Consider the following 21,364-nt stretch of genomic DNA (forward strand, 5'->3'; position numbering starts at 1 on the left):
TTTAAAAGTTAAAGTACATCAAAACTTACAAAAAGATATTTTGGCTTTTATTGAGCAGTTTGCCTAAGAATTCAAATGAATGCTTTTAAATAATCTGTCCAATCAGAGCTGCCAAAGTTTAGCATATTCTGTACTGCTGACTAGCCGCTGCCACCTACTGTATGGGAGTGTGTAGATGCTGCACATGGTAAATGGTAAATGGACTGTATAATGCTTTATTTTTAGTCTTTTCTTGTTCTTTAAATATTCTGAATCTGCCATCCATGCCATGCTTTGTTACATTCTCAGTCACTGCTAGCAAGAACTGACTGCATAATACATTTAGCACAAGGTTAAATAAAAGTTAAACATGTTCAGGTAATATTTAGAGTCTTGTAAAAATAGCGAAGCAGTTTAAACCCTCCATGATATTGTAATTTCCCAGCTTGGGATAAATAAAGTCTGTCTGTCTGTCTGTCTGTCTGTCTGTCTGTCTGTCTGTCTGTCTATCTATCTATCTATCTATCTATCTATCTATCTATCTATCCATCTATCCATCCATCCATCCATCCATCCATCCATCCATCCATTAATCCATCCATCACTCACTCACTCACCTCCAGCCCTCTATCTGTGTCTACACAGGATGTATTCAGGCACAGTGCTGAGTGTAGGTTATCTGTGTTCTGGCATAATCAGAGCCCAATATACAGTCACTGTAGTTATATGCCTTAATGGAAAAAATGACAGTTTATGCAGATATTGTGCAAGTAAAACATGATTCAAATAGAAGATTATGAGCTCCGTCAGATGTGATCCCGATGGATATATATGCAATTTCAGATAAATATATATAACACAATGGTACAAACAGAAAATGGGGAAACACCCAACATTTGTCTGATTCAGAGATATTGTCATTAAAGATGCTCCCTGCCCTGCTGTCTATAGGACCAGTCATTGTGGGCGTGTCTGGCTGGCATGGCGATGGCCAGCAGGGAGCTGACCACAGCAGAGATGGCCTACGCTGCCATCGGAGAGGTAAGGGCTTTAGTTGATGGCTAGCCACTAAACTTTAATGATTTTGACAGAAGTAAGTCAAAGAGAACAAATAACAAGCATCTCAATCTCAGTCCTCTGGCTCTGTTCTCTAGCTACCCAGGGTTCAGTACATCAACTTCATAAAGGAGCAGCCGTCTAAGGAGTCGTCTCTGGCCCACATGCTGATGTTCAGCGGTCAGGTCCAGGAGGCCGAGGCCACGCTGCTCCAGGCCGGACTCATCTACCAGGCCATACGGGTCAACATCGACCTGTTCAACTGGGAGAGGTATCTGTTTATTTATTTATTGGATGGATCCATCAGCTGAGGCCTTGGGGACTGCTAGTCTTCCTGGGTCCCTAAAAAGACGTAGAACATGACATACAAACAACATAAACAAAAACAGTACATACAAGAAAAGCAATAACAAACTCAATTAATACATACATGCAATACTGTTAAAAAATTCTACATTCATATTTACCCGACAAATGTTATACTGCAAAAATCATTAATTCAGATGTCTATAGTGTCAATATCAGCTGTATACACTTATCATTTATCATTTCATGAGAGAACATTTAAAAGGAAGAACCATCCGGCTACAGATATAGCAGAGAAAAATAAATAAAATAAGAAAACAAAATAAATGGTATAAATCAGGTATGAATGTGTGTTGATGTGTGTATTAAGGTACAGCTGGTTGGAGAGGGACTTTATAAGTCATTTAGAGCAGTAGTTCTCAACCTTTTTGAGTCGCAACCCCCAATTTAACATGCATGTTGTCCGCGACCCCCGCTCACTGAACACAATCTCACACGCACAGTTCAGATCACCCAAAAAAGAAACAAAATGACCAAAAAAAGACACAAAATGACCTAAAAAGACACAAAATGACCCAAAAAAGAAACAAAATGACCAAAAAAAGACACAAAATTACAAAAAAAGACACAAAATGTCCAAAAAAAGAAACAAAATGACCAAAAAAGACACAAATTGACCACAAAATGATCAAAAAAAGACACAAAATGACCAAAAAAAGACACAAAATGAAAAAAAAAGACATTTAGTGACCAAAAAGACTAAAACACTTTAACACAGTGGAGACAGAGCTGACTTCCAAAATGATTTGGCGACCCCCAGAAATCATCTCGCGACCCCAACTGGGGTCCCGACCCCAGTGTTGAGAATAGCTGATTTAGAGGATGCTTTTCTCTCTGCAGTGAGAGAGGAGGAAGCATGTTTGTACCTGATCAGTGATGTGTCTCCATCTCATCATCTTGTATCCAGGGCTCTGGAGCTGGCAGTCAAACACAAGACCCATGTGGACACGGTGCTGGCCTATAGAGGAGAGTTCCTGCAGAAGTTTGGCAGGAAGGAGACCAATAAGAGGTTCCTGCAGTACGCTGAGGGGGTATGTAAGGACACTATGCTGCATTAATGGATTTGTTCATCACTCTGGAAGCCTTTTTAGCAGGAGAGGGTTTCCTCTTCTAATTGTTTCCCAATCCGCTTTATAAGATCTGCTTATTCACTCTGAGTGCTATCAGTTAAAAAACTCAATGTCAGAGTATTCTATCTTATCAGTCCCTTATCTGATGTCTTTCTGTCTCTCTGCCAGGTTGAGGTGGACTGGGAGAAAATCCAGGCGAAGATAGAGATGGAGTTGTCTAAAGAGAGAGAGAAAGCAGCGAACGCCTCTGTGAGGAGCAGCGTGGCCTCACGGCGTTAATGAGCATTAACGCATCAACTCTGCAGAAACTGATTCTCATGTGTTTTGGACATTTGGTGAATATTAAGTTGTCTGGCTCGGACTCAGAGTCATAAAAATGTCTGTACTTAAGTACATTACCTTTCAGTGAACATAAGAGGGGACATTTGGAGATGTGGAGATGTGACTTTGTCTCTGTAATGTAAAACATTTGCATGGTTCTGTTACTGTCAGTGGATGATTTGACTCGATAAGATATTTCTCGGCAACAACACCATTATGGCCTTTCTGTCTTATCGGCTTCAGTGGTTTCAGTGTGTCGAGTTGATTTTTATCTTGATATGCTCAGTCATGCACAACAATATAGCTTTGTTTTTTGTCAGTGACGCTTAAATTTGTGTTTTTATATGGATAGATATTTTTACACTGATATTCAGAACTTTGCCTTCTGTAAACGTGAAAGATTGTAAGCTAATAAAAATGATATAAATACTGTATATATTTAGCTTTTACCTTGCTGTCTCTATTTTTTGCATTCTTTTAATGTCTCTTTGCCTCGCTGGTTTTCTACAAAGATCATAGAGGATCTTTGACATGTTTTTTCAGCTTCACACAGGAGGTATTTCTGGGTGCATGTGTGTTTTAGAGTCCAATATATCTACAGTATGTGCTTCTCTTTGAGTTATTCTTGTATTTCCTTTTCTGCTGAGGTGTGAAACCAACTGCTTGCCATGCAGCTCCACCCCCTGGTTGGCAGGAGGCCAGTACATCAGCGGACCATTATAGCCTCTCCATCTCCTGTAGTGGCCCAGGAGGGACGGCTGAGGAGAAGATCTGTCTCAGGGCTCCAAAAAACAACTGCTAGACCACATCAGCATGATGTGGACACATACGGTAGAAATTGATCGGCATAATCCCCGAAACTGTGAGTGGCCACAGATGAAACATCAGAGAAAACGGTAGACGTTGGAAAATCTATCAATGGCTTCATTCTCTCTCGCTGGAGCTTTTTTTTTTTTTTTTTTTTTTTGTGCTCCTTCAGCCACTTCTAGTCTCTGACTCACCATCTTTCTCCTGTTTTACTCCCTCCATCCGCTCTCTCTTTCTAAGCCGAGTCACTGTGTGACAAACCAGAGTCCTCCAGACCAAACACCATTAATCTATGAGCAGACTTATCAGCCAGGAGTCAGGTTTCACATGCATTAGCACTGAGAGGCCACACACAGTGAAAATAGAAATGAATTATGCGTTGTATTCAAACTTCCTCTTTCACTGCACCATGCTCTACCTCTTCTCACTAATGTCACCAGGAGTTTTTGCATATTGTAGGGAAAATATTTATTTATTAAAACTTAATTTGTCTATTCTTACCAAATTTTCCACATTTGATCCTTATCTGTACATTAAGAATAGAAACGTATAAAACAATGAATCCATAGACTCAGTGGTGTCTACTGAACAATATACAGAATATGTAAGTATTTCATATTTTTGAAACTCCACAGCACAAAAGGAAATAAATAGATGCTGCACTTTTATTAAACCAACAGGACTGCATATCCATATTCAATGACTTGCAAGTTCTCGTTGTTAGATTGATGGCCAAACAATGCAGCTCCCCTAAAAATACAATTCCCGGATATAATGTAGAATTTATGAGGAGCATAATGCTCATTGATTTAACCTTTATAGTTGATCTGTTCTCTGGTCCAGTGAGTCAGAGAACTGGATCACTGGCAAACATTTTAATGCTGCTTGTGAGTGTGTGTGTGTGTAATGTGTATTTGGCCAGTGGTGGAAGAAGTATTTAGTTTTTTTACTTCAGTAAAAGTAACAATACCACAGTGTAAAAATACACATATTATATACTATAATATGTGTTAATGAATGAATGTAGAAGCATCATGAATACTGTAACTGGTACAGGTGGAGCTGGTTTTAATAAACTGCCAGTAGTTCCTTAATAACACATCATACTTTATTAGTTGAGTTACATTTTTATCCATAATTTGCATCTGTGAAGTAAATGTATTTGGGTAAAAAGTACAATATTGACTTCCAAAATGTAGTGGAGAAAAGTGGCAAAAATTTAAATCCTCAAGTAAAGTAGAACTGTCTCAAAATGTTACTTCAGTAAATGTATTTAGTTACATTCCACCACTATATTGAACCTGGTCTCACAGGAATCCGTGGAATAGCCACGGAATCACTCAAATTTCCGTGAAACTGACACGGATTTCTCTACAATGCAAGTTAATGACAATCATATCCCGTGGCTATTGGTTTGTTCCAAGTCACGTGACTTTCAAGGTCCCGGCAGTCAGAACAAAAAACATGGCGGACAGTTCTCTCATTTTGTTCTATATTTTGACTTAGTTTCTGCATAAAAATGGATTTTGATCACATTTCTAGCGAGAAATATATGTTTTATTTTCTAAATATTCACTCAGTGAATGTACATAATCACTTTGTATGTTGGAATAGCCACGGGATATGACTGGCATTAACTTGCATTGTAGCGAAATCCGTGTCAGTTTCACGGAAATTTGAGTGATTCTGTGGCTATTCCACGGATTTTGAGTTCACGGATTCCTGTGAGACCAGGTTGCTATATGTGTCCCCCCAACTCCATCCCTGTCCTCTCTCCTGTCGGGATGTCCCAGCTCTACGTTATCTGATTAAAATTTCATGCTGGGAACTTTAGGCGACTGGTTATTAAACCCTCTGTTACAGCAGATAAAGGAGCCAGGACACAATAAACTGCAGAGTGAAGCACAACACTCACACCCCTGATGGTTTCCATGCATCTTAGGGTCACATCCTCCTCATCATCCACCCATCAATGGTTTTTAGCATGGATTTAATGCTTTTAAGTGCAACACCCACCAGGATGCTGCTGGAAAGAGAAGCCATCAGTGTTCACTGCTCCTCTGCCATCATGGTCTGGTGGTGTTGGATTACAAGACACCACAATCACACTCAGACTCTCAGTGTCTGCAGCATTAGAGGAGCTGATAGGACTGTTATAACACAGTCATAACAGTATATGCATTGATCTCTCTGATGGCAGTTAGTTGGATTGATTTAATAAGGTGAAGGTCACTGGTTGCTTTACACACAAAATGAAGAACTATTAAAGATAGAATACCTAAATAATGCCTTCTCAATCAGGACAGGAGAAATTACTGTTTTTGTTTGCTTTGAGCAGAGAAATTTGTTTGACATAAAGAAAGTGAGAGAAATTAATTGTCATCTATTTTTTTTTAGCCAATTTTTTTGAAAAATAACTGCTTATGAAATAACCAGCCCCTGAAATGTGAATATTTGCAAATCTTCTGAGCTTTCCATGATGGTAAACTAACTATATGTTGGAAATGTTTCACTATTCTATGTCAGCTATTCTCAACCTTGGGGTCGGGACCCCAATTGGGGTCGCGAGATGATTTCTGGGGGTCGCCAAATAATTTTGGAAGTCAGCTCTGTCTCCACTGTGTTAAAGTGTTCATGTGTTTTAGTCTTTTTGGTCACTTAATGTCTTTTTTTTGGTCATTTTGTGATCATTTTGTGTCTTTTTTGGTAATTTTGTGTCTTTTTTTGATCATTTTGTGGTCAATTTGTATCTTTTTTGGTCATTTTGTGTCTTTTTTTAAGTCATTTTGTGTTTTTTTTTTGGGTTATTTTGTTTCTTTTTTGGGTAATTTTGTGTCTTTTTTTGGTCAATTTGTGTCTTTTTTTGGTCATTTTGTTTCTTTTCTGATCATTTTGTGGTCAATTTGTGTCTTTTTTGGTCATTTTGTTTCTTTTTTGGGTGATCTGAACTGTCCGTGTGAGATTGTGTTCAGTGAGTGGGGGTCACGGACAACATGCATGTTAAATTGGGGGTCGCGACTCAAAAAGGTTGAGAACTACTGTCCTATATAAGTGTAGAATCTTACAACAAATCAGTCAATTGTGATAATAATTGACAGGTTATTCAATGAAATTTTCACTTGTCTTCTTCTCTTTTGGCCTAATGATGTTCTAAGATGTATTTCCGTCTGTGCAGGAGGAGAGGATAAGACAAGTGTAACTGTTTACCACACACCCAATTAATGTCCCAGTAAAGTGACAATGACAAATGAGCTCTTCAATATTATAACATAATGAGGCATTTTAATGGACAGTTAATGCAAATACACTTTCCGCTTTAATCCAGGTAAACAGGCCATTAAGCCTGGTGTGAAGGGGTGTGTGTGTGTGTGTGTGTGTGTGTGTGTGTCAGCTTGGTTTTTCCAGCAGCTAAAAAGACACATCTTGTCTCATTAGTCACAAATGCAAATTATCAGGGGACAGTTACACACTTGAGATCAATAAGTGGATCTGAAGGTATTCTCAGACCAGCTGCTCCTGTTTCACCTCTGTCCCTTTATTTATTTACTTATTTATTTATTTATTTAGCTGTCCCTTTGTCCTTTTCTTTGCTTGGTCCTATAGCTGCACAGTATTGGTTCTGCTCGGGGCAGCAGTTGTGATCTTGTCTGACATGCTATCATCAAAACACAACTTAGTATTTTGGCAGCTTGTGCCATATCAGTATGCCAGCTGTAATCTCTGCCATTGTTTCTAGTGAATTCAGAAGCTGTGAGACACTGATACATGTCGCCTCGGGCAGCAAGGCTCCCGGATCACAGCATTTTAAAAAGGAAAAACTGCACTTCACTGCTGTGGCTTCAGCTTTTGCAGTATCAGACATGGCTCAGGTCACTGATAACACACTCCTCTGTCATGTGTGTGTGCATGTGTGTGAGACAGTTTGACATAATATTGCTTTTCTGCTGATAAGATATAAATTAACTGGCTCCAAAGCTGGCAGATGAAACATGTATGCTGCAGAAAGTATCAAAATTAATATTCATCCCCTCTTCCAGCTCACATTTCAGGTTACTGAGAAGAAAAAAAATCTAAATATTCTTCCTTTTGGATGCAAATTCAGTAAATAAAAGAGAAGCAGGTCTTTCGGGTCCAGCAGAATATTTAGCATTTAGACTAAGAAAGGACGAGAATTTGACAGAAGAAAACTGTCTCACGGTGCCACTTAAAATTGAGGTGCTGAAGTAAAACTTAATGCGATTGTACCGGAGCCAAATGATCTGTCCCCGTCACAAAGAGCGTCAATTCCAGCCGCCTTCGCTTTCTTCATAATCTCCTTTACTTAACCCAAGCGGTCATTTGCATACAAAAGGCGAGTGATCCGCTATAATCTTACAAAACACCAACATTTTCTCAGCCTTCTCTTTTATTCTTAACATTCAGGATTATAATTGCACTTGAGTTTATATCTCTGCAAGATAATTACCCTGATTATATTAAAATAAGAATGGTATATTGTCTAATCTCAGACAGAGTTCCGAGATGTCCTTGGGCTCTGTAGCGGTCCTGACCCCTCCAGGACATCCCGCCTCGGGTCTGCAGCCCCCGGGTCCGCCGCTCGGCCCCTGCCCGTCCCGCCCCTCTCGCTCCCCGCCAGCAAGTGATGATCGGAGCGGTCCCTGTGCATCTCCTGCATGCTCTCCTCGTACGTGGGCAAATATTTGACCTCGTCGTAAGCTGGCAGGTTCGGAGAGGCGAAGTCCCCGAGGCTGTACTCCGGGTACCGGTCCAGCAGGGAGTCCTGGGACGCGGATGCGTGGCCGTGGAAGAGGGAGGGCTCCTCGCTGCGGTCCTGGTGCGGGTGCCTGCGGGGCCGCGGGCAGATGATCCTCTGGATGAAGTAGCCCATGGCGAAGAGCAGCAGCAGGATCAGGATCCCCGACAGCTTCCTGGTGAACCAGCCCACGTTGTCGAAGAAGATGTGGATGGGCAGCTTGCAGCAGCGCACCGCGGAGCTCGCGCTGCCGTTCCCGGTGACGAGGGGCGGGCAGCACTGGTGGCCGTCGCCGCACTGGACCTCCCCGCAGTTCCGGAGGGCTTGACAAGCCGAGACCAGACACGCCGACAGTAAGGTGCCGGTGGTCCCGCACGGTGTCCTGCCGCCGCCCGGCACACGGGGCATCATCTCTGGATGGAGAGAGATGCGCGTGCTGCGTCTCCTGCGCGTGCGATGCTGTAATGCTCCAGTCCGCTCAGGTGTTCCAGGTCTGTTCCAGGTCTGTTCCAGGTCTGTTCCAGGTCTGATACAGGTCTGTTCCAGGTCTGCCCAGCTGTGCACTAATCATGGACTCTCGTCTCTCTGCAGCGCGGAGCGGGACAGCAGGTGCCCCCCCGCTGAGGACGACCTGCTGCTGGATCTGGATCAGTGGTGACACTCATCAATACTCTTACATCATTATTACGTGGAGACATTTTAATCATTGTAGCTCCCTGTATGTGTCACATCAGCTCACCTGAACTGTCCTGCTCCCCAATTACTCCTCATCATCAGCTCCTCTCACATTAATGCAATGCTGCTGCAGAGCTCCATGATTTATGTTGTTTGGTGAGATTCAGCAGAGAATCCTGTTCATGTAGGAGGATGACAACCACAGATGGGAGAGTGAGAAATCCTAGTCACCATGCTGCAGTGGTGGAGGAGACTTCACAGGAGTAAAAGCAGCAATGCTGCAACATAGACATACTTAATAACAAGCAAGCATCCTGAAAATGCAACATAAGTCAAAGTAAATATTATTAGCACATGCACCTAAAATGTAAAAAGTAAGGTAACACTTTACAATAACCAACTAAATAATGTTTATAGATGGTTTATAAACCAATTATTAAGATTAACAAAGTGCTATACATATTTAATCTTAAAAAATTTCAATCAATTTCTTAAAGTTATATGAATCATTTCAAAAATCATTAATATACTTAATATGGTGTTAAAAATGTTAAAATGAGTGCAACTAAAACTATTAATAAACTATTCATTATAATTTAATTGTTTGTTAATGGTAAAGTAACTATAAACTTACATTAATAAACCATCTATTTGCCATTTATAAATTATGTAGTTAGTTAAACATTAATAAATTATGTATTTACCATTCTAAATGGCCTATATACGGTTTATAAATGATGATTAAACATTAACAAACTATCTGTTTAACATTTATAAATGATGGTTATTGTAAAGTGTTACCAAAAGTAAAAGTAGTTCAGGAACATGGTGAGTGTGATTTAAAACATATATTTTTAATGGTATTAGATAATAATTACTGGTGCATTTTGCATTGTGTTGTTGTAGTTTAACTATTTTACAGTGATGTAAAAAGTACACAAATTAATTACTTAAGTAAAAGTGGAAATACCATTTGAAAATACTTGTAGTAGTAAAAGTGCTGAATTCAAAATGTTACTTATGAACGGAAACATTACAAGCAAAAATATACTTGAAATATCAAAAGAAAAAGGACTCATTGTGCAGAATAACCCATTTAAAAGTGTTATGCTATCACATAATATTATAATATTCTGTAATATTCACTATGAAATACCTGAAAGAATAATTTGATGTTGTAGTTCATCAATGTGGATTCAATTCTAAATGTGTTGAATACTACTGGGTAGATTAGCTGTGCATATCACATAAACTTATTGTGTTTTTTAAGAAGAAAGGTGTAAATTATATGTAGGAGTAAAATTTACAATATGTGGATGTATGAAGCAGCATCAAATGGAAATATAACAAAGTGCAAGAATGTCAAATTTGTACTTTTTGTTCAGTACGTGAGTAAATGTACTTAGTTACCTGGTCTGTAACAGCAGCTTTCATTTAAGGTCATCCAATAAAAAATCCAGTGGTAATCCAATAATCTGTAAAGAAGCCTAACTAAAGCTGTCAGATACATCTAGTGGAATAAATAGCTATCAAATTAAGTAAAAGTATGTACATTTTTTCTTAACCCTTAACAGGGCACTCATTGAAATACTTGCAAATTCCAAATTTCAACCCTAGAGAATATTGGAGGATATTACATACAGACAGAATGTGTTAAATAGAAAACATATGGACCCGGGGGAGGGGGTCATATTTTGAGATAAAACTTTACGAGAATGCGCAGATTTATGAGATTTAAAGTGGTGAATCTGCGAGAAAAAAGGTTGCTTTTTTCACTTTTTCTTGTAAATCTGTGACTTTTTTGCGCAGATTTGCCACTTTAAATCCCTTAAATCTGCGACTTTTTTCTTGTAGATTTGCCACTTTAATCTAGTAAATTTGCAGCTTTTTTTCTCAAAATACCCCCCCCCTTTGTATTTTTATTTTTATTCATACTTCGCCCTAATATACATATCATAGTTCTCCTCGTACAAGTCATTGAAGAATAACTCTGTTTGTACGACTGTTTCTTGCAATTTTTTTCCCAAAATTTTTCATTTTTACATTGGAGGTCAAGGTCGATAAAGTTAATATTATTATATTATTATCATAGTGATTGGTCAGATGTCATGGTGTCTGATCTTTACTGATTAGCTGGAAGAAATCCACGTGGTTCTACGACCAAACACAGAGACACGGGGACCCCATTTTGGATATCCGCTGAAGTTACCAAATACGGTTCTTTGCCCGATAAAGGGTTAAAGGTGCAGTATGCAACTCTAGAGAAAGATAATTATTAAGTTTAATTTTCCAGGTCGTCAAATACTGACCATCAACCCAAAGCGTCAGTATTTGAGGACCTGGAGATGGGACTGAAATGACATATTGCACCTTTAAGTACAGTAAATCAGTAAATCTACTGAAGGATCTCTCTAATCCTGAACCCCCACTTCATGATCCCTCGCCCCCCAAAAGGCTGAACCTCACTTTAAACTTTCCCCCTGACTGAATCCTGCATGAACACTGAGCCAGATGTAACCAGTAAGGGGACTGCTCCAGTATAAGGCGCCAACAGATCTACCCCTCTCATAAAAAATGAATAGTTTTCACAGTGTGGCTTGTAATGGCCCCCCATTAGAACAAAGTGTCTGGATCCACATTAGTCCAGCATCACCCTAGAGGAACATGTGTCTGCAGCACTGAAGAGCATCACCATAAAACTAAATCTTCAGTTTAACCGACAGTCTTCTCGCCAAACGTGTTAATTTACACTAAAGATGTCTCGTTGGATAACATCCAAGAATGACAGACGGCTCAGTAAGATACTCTACAAGTATGGAATATTAACTGATTAATTAAACTGCAGAATCTGTGCTCCTGCAGTGTGGCTGTGTGAATAATTTCCTGCAGTGGCTGTATGGAGAGAGTGACCAAGGTCACATCAAAGCCTTATGTCCTTATTGGATAATATTCAACCAGAATAAAGAAGTTTAGCTTTTTATATTTCAAATATAGGGAACCTCAGTGGTCCAATGTGGCCTTCCAGTCTTTAGTCAGGTCCTCGTGGTGTTAACCCTCTATGGTACAGTGTTGCCCTCAGGCAACATACCCATTTTTGGCCTGTCAAATTTCTACAATGCATCTTTTTGAGTGATGCGATACTTTAAAAAAGAGGGAAGAGTCTAGGGAACCAATAGCAGTGTTTTAATTTGTCACATGACCTCCAGGAGGCCATATTGAAACCCTAATTTGCGGACTTTTCCAAAGGAAACAGCTTTGCCATTTTGCGCCACCAAAAAATCACTCAAAACGTCATTTCCTGGCCCTTTTCCATCTAGAAAAAAATATATTCCTACTGATAGGTGAGTAAACCTTCATTTTTGATGGTTTCATACACTTTTCAACTGTTCAAGACATTAATTTCAATTGTTGGTTCAATGGTAGGCCTACAATGTTGCCTAAAGGCAACATTCAGACAAGAAATTGCTTAAAAAAGTTCCTTTTAAAATGTTTTTTTAATTGAAAATGTTCTATATTGTACCCTGTTGAAGCTACTGAATCTTTTTCACATGTTTATTAAATAAATTATGTTATTACCGTTATGGTTCAATGTTGCCTACAGGCAACAAACCCCAAAAACTCCCCCCCCCCCCCCCAAAAAAATGGGTTTATTTAGTCTATTTTAAGACAAAAAACACTCCAAACATTTTTTTCCTAACTGGCATCATAATGCGTACCATAGAGGGTTAATCATGCAGGGAATCCTTTTAAATCACAGGAGCATTTCAGCCTCCTGTCTTCATGTTCCTCTCTGTCACTAACAGCCTTTAGTCTGTATTCTTTCTCTCCTAAACAAGGCCTAATGCACAAAACACCAAATCTGATTACAGGAGCATTATGACGTGAAATTCAGTAGATGGGTAACATCATGCAACCTAATTTATGCTGCATCGTATTTCTCTCTGTAATCTGCCTCGATTAGGGAAATGTGATCTCAAGGCACCCTGCTAACCCGATAAACAAATACACAATCAATAGCTGAGAGGAACCCTTTCACTTCCTTTGTTTTGAGGGTTTTCCCAGCATTTCTGCTGTGCTGCTGCTCGTATTGACTCGTATACGGAACAACTGCTATTTTGGATCAAAGCTTTGAGCCTCGACAGTGTCTGGAAAGTGGAAAAATGCTTCACAGTATAGAAGGAAACCTGAGAGCATTTGGCTTTTTAATCACAGACGAATCAGATCCATGTAAGCAATTAGGATAACTTTATCGGTCGGACAGTTTTAGAGGCTGATATTCAAACGTGGCATCTATTGGTTTCTATTTATGTATTGTCCACTATACACCAGTATGAAAACCTTTTTTTTACATTACATATAATGCAGAAAATGATTATGGTTATTTGTAAACTCTGTTAACTATTTATTTTAATGTATTCTTTATTTAAATAGTCAGCAGTTGGTTTTTACTGAACAATCAGAACTGATGTTTAGCTATTTATTTATTTTTTCTTTATTCTTTATTTTAATTTTATTATAATTAGTTGACAACGTAATTCATATATGTTGAAATATAATTTTTACAATAAAGTTATTTGTTTGCCTGTCATATTAGTGTATAACCAATGCACCATCCTCTTAGAAAAATTATATTTTAATTTTAAAAATTCACTGTATCAACCACCATAATTATATTTGGTAAATGTTTCCCCTTTAAAGTCAGTATTGGTATCTGTTTAAAATATTGTTCAGGCTGTATGAAGATCAGATAAGAATGAATTATTTCAGAATAGACTCCCTTTTCCTCAGTAATTTGTCTTGTTCTGACTGTTTCTCCTCCTTCAGTCTGTCTATCCCACCACATCCTGCCTCTTCTCCCCTCTTTCACTGGAATCCACCACAAAGTGCTTTTCTTATGTGAGGAGGATTGATTGAATAAATTCTCTTTTTATCACTTTTCCCCACCTTTTTCTTGTTCTCCGTCCATCTTGGAGCAGCTTTACAGCTAATTGGAGACCCAGTACATCCCATAGGAAACCCAAAAGGACAAGTGTTCTTCCACCCTCATAATGCATCAATGCATCGTATATTTACAGAAAGTGAGAGTTTCTGTCTCTAACAGATGTCCTGAGAGCTGTGAGTCGCTGCACACAGAGCAGCTCTGTATTGTGGAGCTGAAGGAGATTGTGATGGAACATATTCACAACAAATCTGTTAACACCAGCAACACAAAAGGCCACTTTACTTCTGTTGCGTTAACTGACAAAATAATTTGAAGTTGCAGCCTCCTGTATGGTTTACAATTAACGCAATAACACACTGAAGATACTATATCACTATAATAAATGTGCTGTGCTGTTTGCTTCCATTAATCTGATACAAAGGTCTCTTGTGTTGTGCTTAATAATTCAGTCCAATGGGCTCCATTAGCCCTGTGCAATGATGAATGGCAGCGTTCATTTTCATGTCGGAGACGTTGATGTACGGACCGCCCAACTGTCAATGTCACGGTTATCGCGTTTGCATTAATTATGAAACAAAGAAAGCCTTGTCGAGCCTCGGGCTTTGTTAATGGCCCACTGATGGTTCTGGGTTCTACTTTGTTAGAGCCAGAGCAGAAGTCACAACCTCAGGGTTACTGGTTCCTGCCCCGAGACTCTGGAGCTGCTTTACTCACCCTATCATAGGAAACAATCTGATCTTTACATGTCACACCACATATATATATATATATATATATATATATATGATGTGTTCTGTGAGAATAGATGTAGTGTCTGAGTGTGCAGACTAGGAGGATGATGCATTAGTATTGGCTTGTTCCATGTGTGTGTAAATACTGTATCTGTGCGGTTCTTCGCCCAGAATCTCAGGATCCGTGTGTGGGTGTCATCAGCGTCTGTGTATTCCCATCAGCCTGAACTCTAATAAAAAGCAGGGCCTCACTCACTGGAGATTGTGTGAATCCAGAAAGTCCCACACCACAGCTATTTCACACCCACGTACTTCCTCTAATCTTATCGCTGTGCTGGCTCAGAGGTCTCTAAGTGTACGGGCCTGTGTGTGTGCTGAGAGCTTGAGAGTATGGGGCAACTATATTTATGTTATAGTTTGTTTGTGTGGGTGTCTTTGTAAAGTTTTTAAAGCCTGGACGACGTGCGGTTGGGAGGGACGTGGCGAATGGAGGCGAGAGGTTATGACATGTGACACAGGTCACGGGACAGACTGCATTTAAAACACGGCCAGGGTAAACGTTGTGCTTTTCCTCAGAACTCAGCTGTTCGACCGTGTGGATGTGGTCGCTTGTAGCAAATATGTTTGAAAGAAACGGTTTGCGTCGTACCTTTATGTGGCTTGTTCTCCCAGCGTGTAGTTTTTGGCTCGGAGAAGAATCAGAGTCCCGACTTCCTTTGAGGAGAAAACCTGCTATAAGAGGCCAAAAAACCCTGAAGAGAAGAGAGAGAGAGGGGTAAAATCCCTCTCTGTCTCGGGGGAACTGCTCTCAGCTCTTAATAAATCTGATGAGTTGGGAGGTTTGTGCTGAGCTCAGTCTTTTGACTTTATAGTGAATAACTATAAGGCTGCCTCATAGAGCATAATATGCAGCTATCATTGAGACAGCTTTGATGGCTAATAGCACTTAGTGATTTGACTCAGCATCGCTGCTTTCTGTTTGAATGGGAACATGTTGTTGCCAGGAAAGATTTATATAGATATATATATATAGATATATATCAACCACTGTCCTTTTACCTTTTGGGAATACTGACATTCCACACTGCCACAGCCATAAACAACCCACCATCATAAACCAGACTTACATTACTCTGTGTAAGAAATGATGCATTAGTTAACTATTAAATAAAGGAGGATGTTTCCCCCTCCATCAGCAGGAGAGCTGCTAGCGGCACATTATGACACAATGAACAGACATGCTGAAGGCGACCATGTTTACAGGCTTTCTGGTGGTTTTGACTCTTTTTTGTTGTTGTTTTGCGTACCTTTGTAGTCATTACACATCTTTTGTGTGGTTTCGTGAGTCTCTTTGTGGTAATTCTGTGTCTTTGTGATTATTTTGTGTGGTTGCTTTACCCATATTGTAGTTGTTTTGCCTTGTGTCTTATTAAAGTATATTTCTGTGGCATCACTTTGTGTCTCTTTGAGGCCTTTTTGTGTCTCTTTGTAGTTCTTTTCCCTTTTTTGTAGTTGTATTTGCCTTGTATAATTTTTTTTATGTTTCATTGTTGTCACTTTGTGTCTCTTTCTGGTCTTTTTTGTCCCTTTGTGGTTATTTTGCCCCTTTTTGTTGTTATTTTGTGTCTCTTTGCAGACGCCTTTTGTTTCTTTGAAGTCTTATCTTTCTTAGGGGTCATTTTGTGTCGGTTTGTGGTTCATTGTTAGTTTGAGTCTCTGCAGTTACTGTGTGTCTCTTCTCTAGTCATTTTGTGTTTCTTTGTTGTGATTTTGTGTCTCTCTGGTCACTTTATCTTGGTCTTTTTGTGGTTGTTTTTCCACTTTGGGCCCCTGTGCCTGTCGGCCTGTTCAGTATTCTGTTTCTCTGTTTCATTCAACTTTGCAATATTTTGTAGAGGACATGGCAGGATGTAGATTTACAGTGTGTTGGACACAATGATGTGACAATTCTTTACATTTCACACACATCTGAAGCAGACTCCCTCCCCGTCAGACTGAGTTAATGAGGAGAGTTCTCCTCAGAGGGAGGTGAGTCTGGAGCATGAGGGGGCAAACATTCAGTTTTTCCTAGACTGCAAACCCCCCCAAGAACAATGGCGACCCTTCTCTCCCTCTATAAGATAACCCGGACCGACACCAGCTGCTGATGACTCAGTGACTGGTCTCACACTCATACATACACATACACAACCCAGACAGACACCTGGAGGTTAAATATAGGATAAAGTTTTCCCATTCCCACATGGTCTGGGTGGAGGCGGAGGCCGGGGATTTTTGACCCCCTGCCTCCGCACGCCTGCACTGAGTCACTCTGAGAGGGGGGGGGGGGTCCGTGTCTCAGAAGGTGACTAGACTCCAGCATCCAGTCGGGTCCTCCTACCAAACGCCCACATCACATCCGAGGACTCGTCCTTCTGTGGCCCCTGAATGCAAAGAGTCCCCCAGGGCTCTGTAATAAGAAAGCAGCAAAGCGGGAAAGATAAAAAGAGACAGAGGCCTTGACACAACATACATTACACAGGAACACTGACAGGCTTAATATAATATAATACCAGCAGTAAGTGGAGGGTTTGTGTCAGAGATGGTGTAAACTCATGTGAGGGAGGAACGGGAACCCAGAAAGTCACATCCACGTCCCCCAGAGACCCTGCAGACACTAAACGCTTGTTTTCCTGCTTATTGACTAAATTATGGCCTCCATCCCTCTGTTTGTTCCCTCCATCCAGTTTTATGAATGTCCAGAGACAGGAAATCTGTTAATATGTAAAAATGCACAACAATTAAACCAATCCCCTCTGGTTAAAGTGGGAACAATAAAACTAGTCCCAAGACCTCGTTAGTAAGACTGTGTAGGTGTCAAACACTAACAACATCAAGGACAGATGTGCTAACATCCGTTTACACATGATGCAGATGTTTCTGGGACAAACTCAACAACACAACAGTCTCTCTAATAGATCTAAACATGATATTGTGATTTCCTCTGGTAGCTCGATCATTACAAACTGATGTTGTGCAAAGAGAAGTTGCACAAACCCACAAACCTTTGTTTTAAACTGCAGTCAATGCCAGGGATCAAGTCAAGATCAAATATTGTAATATAAATGTAGGGACATTATGTCAGTTATCCAATCAATATAACAATGGAGCTAGAAAATAAATGGACATTTGGATTTAAATATATAACTGGTAAAATGACTTAAAAGCAGTTAGTTGGTTTGTCAGTAAACTTACTCCGCTTACCTTATCTGAAACTACTCAACTATTTGATGGATTGCCAGGAAATATTGTACAGAACTTCATGATTCAAATGTCTAGACAACTGTTATATATATATATATATATATATATATATATATATATATTATATATTACCAGGAAATTTGGCTCTGTCATTGATTTTCCCCCTTTGGAACGTTTTTTTAATAACTTTGGTCATTCCTTTAGATTTTAATCCAGCACCATCATCAGGTCAACAGGGATTGTGACCAAATTTATACCAAATATCTGTAAAATGTTCAGACGTTTCCATCTGCCTCTGTTATCTTAGTGTCAGTTGGTAAATGTTACTGAACTAAGATAATAGTAAACATTATACTGCTGAACATCATCATGTGAGAATTGTGCAAAATGTAATTTTGTTATGGCCTCACGGGGTTATTAGTGAAGACTTGTTCCTTATCATATGATCTATAATACTGTCCTGCAAAGACTTTGGATTGTTATATTTTTAAATGTAATTTCTCATATCAACAGTGAAAATGAAATCACCAAAGGGCTTTTAACACACAGCAGAAAACTGTTGCTGCTGCTGAGAAGTCTGTCAGAAAGCGTCATTAAGGGGCACTTAGGTCTATTTTCTCATCTAAATTACAACACACTGAAAATAGAGAACAAAAGAAGCGAAAACTTTGTGGGTGAGATGAAAAAAACCCCAAGGGACTTATAAAACATCCCACCCCGAGTGGAAAAAAAAACAGATGATGGTAACGGCAAACAGAGGTGACTGCTGAAAAACAATAAAATGCATAAAAATAAAAACAGAACAAACAAATATAGGGCTCGGATAATGAAAAGGAAATCAAAGGAGAAGGGGTTTAGGGGAAAAGTTCAGTCATTAGTGTTTGAATCCAAGTCCAAGAGTTGTTGCTATTAAATCAACTTACACTTTACGGAACATTTTCCCTTGTTGACTCTGAACTCTGTTTCCGAGTGCAACAACACTACTCTGTTTTCTTTTTTTTTTGCTTTTGTGCTTCCATATAGGGAGTTTATTCTATTGATTGCACAGGAAAGAATTTTAGAGAACTGCCAACTAACTCTTAGGCCCATGCATTATACATGGTGCCGTCGTATGGGATTAAATGAGGTAGCCTCAGACATCTCTGCTGGCTGGATGATCTCCAGAGCCTCTCTCCCGTTTTCTCTATGCTAAGGTGTTGCTCTTTGTCCCACTTCACCTCTCTCAGCTTCTTTATGCAGGGCTGCAGCAGCTCTTTTGTTACCGTGGATCTTTCCAGTGATAACTCAGCCTGGATGACAAAATGGCCCATTTAAATTGAAAGGATATGGAGTTCCTCATCTCCAGAGTAAGAGGACACCTTTTGTGCATCTGCATGTGTGAATACATGTATGTTATAAAGGGATGTTTGAGTTCTGGGCTTTCTTCCCGCCTCACTGAGTGTCCTTATATATGAGGGTTTGTGTGTGTGTGTGTGTGTGTGTGTGTGTGTGTGTGTGTGTCTATGTGATGGATAATGAGTCTGCACAATGAGGGCTCATATTAAGCCTCCAGGGTGTGTGACATCATCGTTTCCAAACAGGTTGGTCAATCTGTAAAAAAAAAAAAAAAAGAGGAAAAAAAGAAGCCTTGTCATAACACACACACACAATGAATGACTGTTTTAACTGAGCCAAAGCGGAGGGAAAGATTATGTCAGTTGTTTCTTTTGATAAAGGCCTTTTCTTCATAACTAACCAGTACTGCCTTTTATGATTAATACACAATGGGTATATATGTTTTCCAAAGTGGTTGTTTGGTCTTTTGGATCAAATCCAAGTCGTCACAAGTCTTTGAAACTTGATTTGCAAGTCAAAAATCAAGTCTTTCCAGTCTGTCAGTGCTCAGAGTGCTAATTAAGCACAACAGCCACAATCTTAAGAAATACAAAGGGTGCATTAAACCAGCTATTCTCAACCTCGGGGTCCCGACCCCAATTTGGGTCACGAGATGATTTCTGGGGGTCGCCAAATCATTTTGGAAGTCAGCTCTGTCTCCACTGTGTTAAAGTGTTCATGTGTTTTAGTCTTGTTGGTCATTTTGTGTCTTTTTTGGTCAATTTGTGTCTTTTTTTGGTCATTTGGGGTCTTTTTTGGTCAATTTGTGTCTTTTTTTGGTCATTTGGGGTCTTTTTTGGGTCATTTTGTGGTCAATTTGTGCCTTTTTTGGTCATTTTCTGTCTTTTTTTGGTCATTTTGTGTCTTTTTTGGGTCATTTTGTGGTCAATTTGTGCCTTTTTTGGTCATTTTCTGTCTTTTTTTGGGTAATTTTCTGTATTTTTTGGTCATTTGTATCTTTTTTGGTCATTTTGTGTCTTTGTGTGAGATTGTGTTCAGTGAGTGGGGGTTGCGGACAACATGCATGTTAAATTGGGGGTCGCGACTCAAAAAGGTTGAGAACTACTGCATTAAACGACCAGTCTGAACAACTTTTTGAAGGATTCATATTGTAACAGGCCCTCCTGATTAGGAGGGATGAATCCTGGTAACTCTGGTGATCTTCTGATAGTTCCTCTAGCGCCACCAGCAGGTCTCAGTAGTCACTTACCTTGTGAAATATTTTAACATCTACTGGATGGATTGGCATCTAGTTTAGTACAAGCATCCGTGGTTCCCAAAGGATGAATCAAACAAAATGACTGAATGTGATCTCCTGAAATAACGCCATAGGTGGTTTGAACAAGCAGCTTATTACGATCCATTTACATTAATTTAATAGTAGCTGTAGTAATTATAATAATAATAATCTGCATGGTCGGGGAGGATGGATGGGTCAAACAAACCTCGGAGGCCTCTGCCCTGTTTTATGTGAAACCAAATATTCACACTGATTTGTTTTTACTTATGTACGTAAGTTAACTTGTAAGTAATGTAAGTACATAAAGTTCTTATCTACTTATGTACATAAGTTAAGTGATCTTGCAAACATACTTATTTTAACCCAAACCACAATATTTTCCTTAACCTGATCAAGTATTTTTGGTGACTTTGACCGTTTCACAATGTTAACCATGTGTTTAACACTGTGGATGTTATGTTTAATTTGGAGGAAATGCAACATTAATTTAGGAGGACTTGTTGCAACATCCGCATTTGTGGTTTGAATTAAAATGTATCCACTATTATTGGTAGTATTGCCATGGAATTAAATTCTGCCGTTCAGTGTGATTTGTAACTTTGGCGATCACTTTAGTGTTAGTTTATCATCGGGTCCAATTTTCAATGTTTATAATACTTTGGTTTATAACCGAAACATTCCCATGATGTCAATCTGTAGTTCTGGTTAGCAGATATTAACTAAGATGTGTTTCCATTTAGTTCACTTAATACAGTCTCAGTGAGCTGCTAACATGCCTGTAGTCATATTTCTGTTAAACATTTATTG

The 21,364-nt window shown here is 39.4% G+C and overlaps 2 protein-coding genes across 2 annotated transcripts in view; one reads left to right on the plus strand and one right to left on the minus strand.

Annotated features, from left to right (window-relative positions):
* The window catches only part of ift80 (intraflagellar transport 80 homolog (Chlamydomonas)), a 45,528-nt gene extending 42,302 nt beyond the window's left edge, over positions 1–3,226 (plus strand). Inside the window, exons 17-20 of the mRNA XM_059331324.1 lie at positions 931–1,020; positions 1,134–1,306; positions 2,309–2,432; positions 2,640–3,226. Coding sequence (XP_059187307.1) covers positions 931–1,020; positions 1,134–1,306; positions 2,309–2,432; positions 2,640–2,750 — 498 coding nt within the window. The 3' untranslated portion in view covers positions 2,751–3,226. The remainder of the gene's footprint in view (positions 1–930; positions 1,021–1,133; positions 1,307–2,308; positions 2,433–2,639) is intronic.
* Positions 3,227–8,103: 4,877 nt separating this feature from the next.
* Positions 8,104–9,412, minus strand: LOC131970749 (uncharacterized membrane protein C3orf80 homolog). The gene has a single exon (XM_059332171.1). It carries the CDS (start codon positions 8,761–8,763, stop codon positions 8,104–8,106), a length of 660 nt encoding a protein of 219 aa, XP_059188154.1. The 5' UTR covers positions 8,764–9,412.
* Positions 9,413–21,364: the final 11,952 nt, after the last annotated feature.

This window comes from Centropristis striata, chromosome 4 (assembly GCF_030273125.1).
Source record: "Centropristis striata isolate RG_2023a ecotype Rhode Island chromosome 4, C.striata_1.0, whole genome shotgun sequence".
In the NCBI taxonomy this organism is placed as follows: domain Eukaryota; kingdom Metazoa; phylum Chordata; class Actinopteri; order Perciformes; family Serranidae; genus Centropristis; species Centropristis striata.

Bases quoted from the DNA above. Each gene is read 5' to 3' on its own strand.
- LOC131970749 (XM_059332171.1), bottom strand. From the start codon at position 8,763: ATGATGCCCCGTGTGCCGGGCGGCGGCAGGACACCGTGCGGGACCACC.